This window comes from Siniperca chuatsi, linkage group LG21 (assembly GCF_020085105.1).
Source record: "Siniperca chuatsi isolate FFG_IHB_CAS linkage group LG21, ASM2008510v1, whole genome shotgun sequence".
Taxonomy (NCBI): domain Eukaryota; kingdom Metazoa; phylum Chordata; class Actinopteri; order Centrarchiformes; family Sinipercidae; genus Siniperca; species Siniperca chuatsi.
In genome coordinates this window covers 9,673,377-9,679,818 of record NC_058062.1, presented here as the reverse complement: position 1 = coordinate 9,679,818, position 6,442 = coordinate 9,673,377, and the positions used below count along the sequence as shown (strand labels likewise).

Sequence of the window (6,442 nt, the reverse complement as noted above, 5' to 3'; positions counted from 1 at the left end):
TAGTTTATGTACCAGATTAGATCTATGTGAGTATAAAGCTCTCACTTTAGATATAGCCCAAGTAAAAACTGTCTTGGATTTTTACAAATATAGTGTTTCCAAACTACTCATCTCAGTTATACACAACCATAATTCAGCTACTTTTTTTAACAGCCCTAAGAACAGTGTATTAAGTCACTTAATAGGATCTGCTCAGGTCATTTTTGTTCAAAATATGGCACATTCTGTTGGCAATGTGTATGATGCTTAATGTCTTTGAATTTGTTAAAAGTAAAATGTAAGTGAGTGGGAGTGCTGAACACACTCTTCCCAGCAACAGTGTTTTTTTATGTTCTTTCTTTGTGGTTTCAGCTTTCTTGACACTGATCACTCATTAAAGGGATTCACCACAAGTGACATGTTGTGCATTTACTTAAGCCAAGCTATTATTAAGGGCCGAGGGCAGAATGGGCAGCAGAGGCTGTTATATTTTTCATACCCAATTCAGGATCACCAGAGGCTACAAACACAGCCTGTCAAAAAAGCAGGGGAATCACAGGCCAACACAATCCAATCACTGTGACACAGTTCACATGGACACACACATGAAGATATAAGCATACAGAAGCTATGTGCACACCCATTCACAACCTCACCTGGCCTGGAAAATACTTATTAGAATGCCTAACCATGATTTAATTATCTATGTTAGCTAACGACATTCATTATCTTCATTGTAATTGGGGCAAGAATAATCTTTATCATTTCCCTAAACCCCAGAGAATCCCTCTATTTTGGCATATTCTAATTGGATATGTGTCAGCACAGAATTTACGGTATTAATGTAGATTTGACAGTCACTATCTCGATCTTTTACAATGCACAGTTATTCACACTCAGGCTTTTAAGCAGGAAGACATTATCAACGCTAAATGTCAGCTCTTTCTTGAGGTATCTGCCACTGTTGTGGAAACATTTTCCATCTATCCATCCATATACCTTAGTTATATGTCTTTCAGTCACTGTAGTAAGAATATTGTCAGTGCAAGCAGGTATCTCTCTCTCTCTCTCTCTCTGTCTCTCTCTCTCTCTCTCTATCTCTCTCTCACACACACACACACATACACACACACACCCGCGCGCGCCAAGCTTGGCTGCGTCAAAGAGTGGTACTTCTTTGACTGGGCTCCTTGCACATGGACGTGCGGCTCCTAGCGTCGGCACCTTGCAAGCACAGCAGTCACCTTCCAACCTCTGCGACTCTCCTCCGCTCAGTCGCAGATATTTTGCAGGACGGAGGGGACCGCAAACTGTCCGCTTCGCCCGATTACAGCATCTGAGGAGTTTTTCACTGGGAGATAGGAGCTTTTGCTTTCGCTAGAGTCTACGATCCACGAAAGACACGCGGCTGGTCGCTTTACCGAGCCAGAGAGGGCAGCCGTGCGTCCTGGTGATGAGGTTGGTGGCGCACAGCCGACACAGCATTAAAGGAATCCCTCTGTATCCGAAGAAACCGCCCCAGTAAGGGACAAGAACGGGGGAGAGCTGCGGGAACTGGTGTCGGCTGGGACGCTATCATTTCGACTAGGATGCATCTCTTCAGTGCCATGTTCCTACTTGTGATGTTAGCTGTCATGCCCTGTGAGGTAAGGACTCAAACGCTTGCACGCTATGAATAAGCATTGTTTAAAAGTTCCTAAAGCAGCGCTCACCGCCTGTATATGTATTCTCAAATATGGATAATTTAAGTAACCAACGTCTTAATAAGAGCTGTATCATGGTTAAAAAGGACGGAATATTATGTTAAGTCAGTGCGAAGACTGTATGCACGTTGCAGCATTAAATAGGGAAATTGCCATTGTTCTGAAGGTCTTTCCTGTCAGGATGTAACCTAGCGTACTGATGAGAAGCAAGAGAGGCGTAGGGTGAAACTTCAGGGAAGATATGACAATAAGGTGAGTTGACGGTAAATTATTCTGGGAATTGAACTCACATTTTAAGACTGACATAAATCTTGGTGTAATTTATAGAATAAATTGCAATGGGTGGAATAAATGCTGTTTACATGGTGACAACATTGTCTTTAAGGGAAAAGTATAAATATATCGTTTTCCCTTGACAGTAATTGATTTCTGGGTGCTCTGATACCTTTGATGCCCTGGAGGTCGTTGTCTACAGACCTTCCTATCTACCTGTACATCACTGACAGAGAGGTCCACAGGCTCCCCGAGAAACACTACAACTGATTGCGCTGATTAAATCGAAAGGACCGCTTGAATACAAGCCATGCATAATTAGTAGTGTATCAGACCAACAAATGGTTGTAGATTCTGGAGATGTGTGACGTGTGTGGGGTGCTGTAGTGCATGACACTCGAGAAAAGCCGCGTCCCTTTGGTAAAAATGACGAGCTTTGATGTGACAGTTGTAAACTGAAGTGAAGGACGGTAAATTATTTGACCCAGAAAAGCTTTCAGTCAAGGCAGGGGTATTTGAACTTGTATAGGGTTCAGCTGGTCAGCATACATGCAGTGTTGAGCAGCAAGTATAACTACAATTTGCCTTATTTATAAAACAGGCAATAATCTGTATGTTGGGCAGCACCGTTTTGCATCTTTTGGTTACAAACAGCAGTCTGAGTCAATTTAGCACCACAGACAGCGCCTCTTCGTACGTTGGCGGTGAGTATCACCATTTGGCGAAGGCCACCAGACAGATAGCAGGGCCTTACCTACAACAACACTAAAAATAAAAGAGTGCTAAACAAGTGAGTGGGATATAAGGTGGTCACTCATGAGTTAACAGAGACACACTAAGTCTCTATTGTAGCGATTTTTCTTTTGGGAGGATTGGTGTGGATGAAGACTTCCATGGGCCCCAGTTGTTTAATCTCTAAAGCCCCTAAACATTTTGTTTGTTACAGCTAATATATGTTTTGGGGTTGGTAGACTTTTCACACCAAGCATGACCATTGCCTGTGATTAATTTTAACTGTCCATGATTACATTTGTCTATCATTTGATACAACATATTCAAATAAGATGTGGCCCATTGTTGTAAATTTATCAGACTGAGGAATAAATTAGTTTTTTTTATATGTCAGGTCTACAGGGCAGGTGGACACTGCAGTTGACCTTTAACATAAGTAGAAGCTGCAGTATGTTTTTAGTCTACAGGAGGTACGCTGATGAACAGGCTGTACTGTACACATGTGTGTCAAGTTCAAAGTATAACATGTACAGCACAGATGGCATTAGAGGAAAACCAATTGATTTCATTCGGAGTGGTATGAAACTAGGTACAGGAGTTTCCAGGGCTCTAATTTAACAATCACACTGAACACATCCCTAGCTGCAGGACTACCATAAAATGAAACCATGAAGATGTGTTGATGTGCCTCTTTAGCCTTCTTTGAATTAAATTAGCTATTAAGTTTCCTGATGCTTAATAACAGATTTAACCACAACTGAAAAGTAGCTGACTTTTTAAAATCTAATCTAATAACTAATTCTAACACTTCAAATAAAATTGTGAATTATACAACTTCTCTATCCTACACCGACACAGCACTATTGATGTTCTTCGGTAAATGAAGAGGAATAAATGTCACTGTTAAACACTTGCGAATGTGACACTGAAAATGTAGCTGATGACTTACTATCATATTTCAGTGGGTTCATACTGTAATTGGCCTTGGGGGGCAATTTGTTGTAAGTGTTTACATTAAATATTTAAAAGGTTGAAAGAAAATAAGACGCCACCCGTCTCCCTAAGATTGCAGGGCCAACATAAAGAATTGATGACTTTTTGCAATGTCTGCAATGAGGGTAACACTCCTTACCAGCAGAGTTGAGATATCCACATATTTTCAGTCACAGTCTCAGCACAGGCCTGTATGAAATATTTTGAGGGCTTTAATGAGACAGATGCACTTGTTCATTCACTGTTTGTTAAGTACCCATAAAGCCCAGGGGTCTTTAGCGTTACTGATACAGATGGGCACCTGCTTGACCTTGGCACAGATGTCTTGCTATGGTGTGCACATCAAGCCATGCATGATAGGAAACACTGACACAAGTGCATATGTGTGTCTGTATATATGTGTGTGTGTGTGTGTGTGTGTGCATTTGTAAGTAATGCAAGTACTATACACCCATATACTGTACAGTACACTGCACCAGTGTTATACTTTGTTGGCTTCCACTTTAACAGGGTGGTGAGAGAGATGTATTGCAGCAGATCTAAGCTTAAAAGCATCAACAAATCCTTTTCAAAACACTGTAAATACATTTTTGAAAAAGGACTTTTTCAAAATCTATTCAAGATATCTAAAATATACTTTCGAATTAACCCAAGCTAAGACGGTGTAGTCCCTCATTCGTGCAGGAGTGTTCTATCGTAGAAAAGGTTTCAGGCGAACATCTTGATTCTGAAAACAGTGTCCAGATGACTATGACTGAAACCTTTTCTACGATAACCCAAGCTAACTAATTTCCTCTAAAAGTACCAGACATTCAGACATTCTACAAGGTGTAAATCTTGTTTAATGTATTTCATTCTGGAAAAGAGTTTCCTAATATACAAAATATTGCATGAGAAAACTGGATATACAGTGTCATCAGTCAGGAGTTAGAAATTATAGTATGTTGGCACAATGTGGATTGTAACGAATTTGCTGTGAAACTCAGCATCTTTTCATTAGTCTGGTTAATATTAATAGATAGTATAATATTGATTGCTCAGAATGTAAATTTAGTGCAACGGCAGAAATTCTGATGCACAACCTAATTTATCTTGGAAATAGAAGATGTTCCATTTACTGTTTGTACACTAGGACTTTAATGAAATTAAAGTGAACTATGAGATGATCACATATTTGTTGCTAAATGCAGACAAATAAAGACCACAAGAAAATTCAGTGAAATATCCCTTTTATCACAAATGAGGTAACTTTGAGTTGGGTTGGTGGCAGTTGCCCTGAGTCTTCATGACTAAATATAACTTCCTGGTTGAAAACAAAGACTTTGAATAATATCAGTCACATTCTCAAATGGGTACGTATTTAGAAGAATGTTTGCAGATCACAAAGATGTGTGTTCCACTGATATCCCTGTCCAACCATCAAACTGATTTAATAAGCTTGCTGGTGCCTGACTGAGAGGTGAGGTGATAGTGTTCAAGGGGACAAAAGATTTCCTCGTTTAGTTTTCTGAAGCTTCTCAATTTCTGCTTAAGTTGTCAAGTATAAAGACTGCTTCATGTACTTGAAAGATTCACATTTAGGTTTGGAGGCAAAAATGTTTGTTGTGGTCCCACTGGAGCAAGAGAGTGAAAGGGGAATACAGTTATTGGTTTAAGATGTCTGGCCTCGAAGACTCCCAACACTAGCATGGTTGAGAGTGATGGAGAGTGAAATGAACACTTGCTTTGGTGTTTTTTCTGTTCAAACACCAAGTGCAGTGGGGGAGAAAACCTAATTGCTTGTCATTCTCAAAGAGGGAGAACTCTGTGTAAGCAATTGGCTAGATTTTTCAGTAATTTATTCAATCCTTTCTCTCACCAGGGATCACCATAAACAATCAGTTTGAATAGACTACTATCTAGGATCTTGTTAAGTTGTTTTTCCTCACTCTAGATTGGTGTGATGATTGCACCAGAAACTCACCCAGCTGGGGTCGATTTATAGCTAAAAATGTACTGTAAAGGATCGAGCACTTGTAAATCATGTTGCTGTTTAAAACACAATTTGGCACAAGCATTTAGTTTATTTACATTGAGCTAATTATACAGTACTTTAGAGCTGTAATATAAGTGTCACAGAACTGAGATGGTTTTATTAACGCAAATGAAACCGTTGCTATGATAATGCTATGCTGAGAAGACTTTCTTAACTATATGTCAGTATTATAAAAAAACTGACATATATTAGGTCTGATTCCACATACAAACAGGTAAAGTGATGTAAAGCAGTTAGCTGACCTAATGCTAGCGCTATCGACAGTGACTCTACATGTGAGGACAAATCTACAGTGACTCTACATGTGAGGACAACAAGGACAGACCTCAGCTCAATAAGAGTCAGGCAGGACAAACAGCTGGGTTGGCTAATGTCCAGTCCAGACAGCTTTAAACAGTCCTCCGACCTGGCAGTGACGCTTTGGCCAAAAATCTCTTTTCCTGGTGCCAGTCCAATGAGAGCAAAGCAGCATGATCATAATAAAAGCCCTCCCCCAGACACGAGTATAATCAAGACACTTGTGATAGATTTCTGTCCTTGTCTCCATGCCAAAAGCCTATTACGCAGCAATTTTACCAAAACACTGAAGCTTGTCGAACCTTGTCAAAAATACTTTGCCTCTGCCATTATTATCAGTGATCCTACCTGTTAAAAGCTTTTACAAATATTGAGGAATGAGACTGTGCAGCTGGATGACAGTCAAAGAGGAACAGAGATGTAAGTCTAC

At 40.0% G+C, this 6,442-nt stretch overlaps 1 protein-coding gene across 2 annotated transcripts in view; it reads left to right on the top strand.

Annotated features, from left to right (window-relative positions):
• The first annotated feature begins 1,157 nt into the window (after positions 1-1,157).
• The window catches only part of olfm2a (olfactomedin 2a), a 42,649-nt gene continuing 37,364 nt past the window's right edge, over positions 1,158-6,442 (top strand). Inside the window, exons 1-2 of one of the 2 annotated variants that reach the window (XM_044180657.1) lie at positions 1,158-1,625; positions 1,849-1,934. Coding sequence is in view for 1 of the 2 variants with exons in the window: in XM_044180656.1 (XP_044036591.1) it covers positions 1,569-1,625 (57 nt within the window). In the remaining variant the exon portion in view is untranslated. The remainder of the gene's footprint in view (positions 1,626-1,848; positions 1,935-6,442) is intronic. The other variant, XM_044180656.1, reaches the window with a different exon arrangement.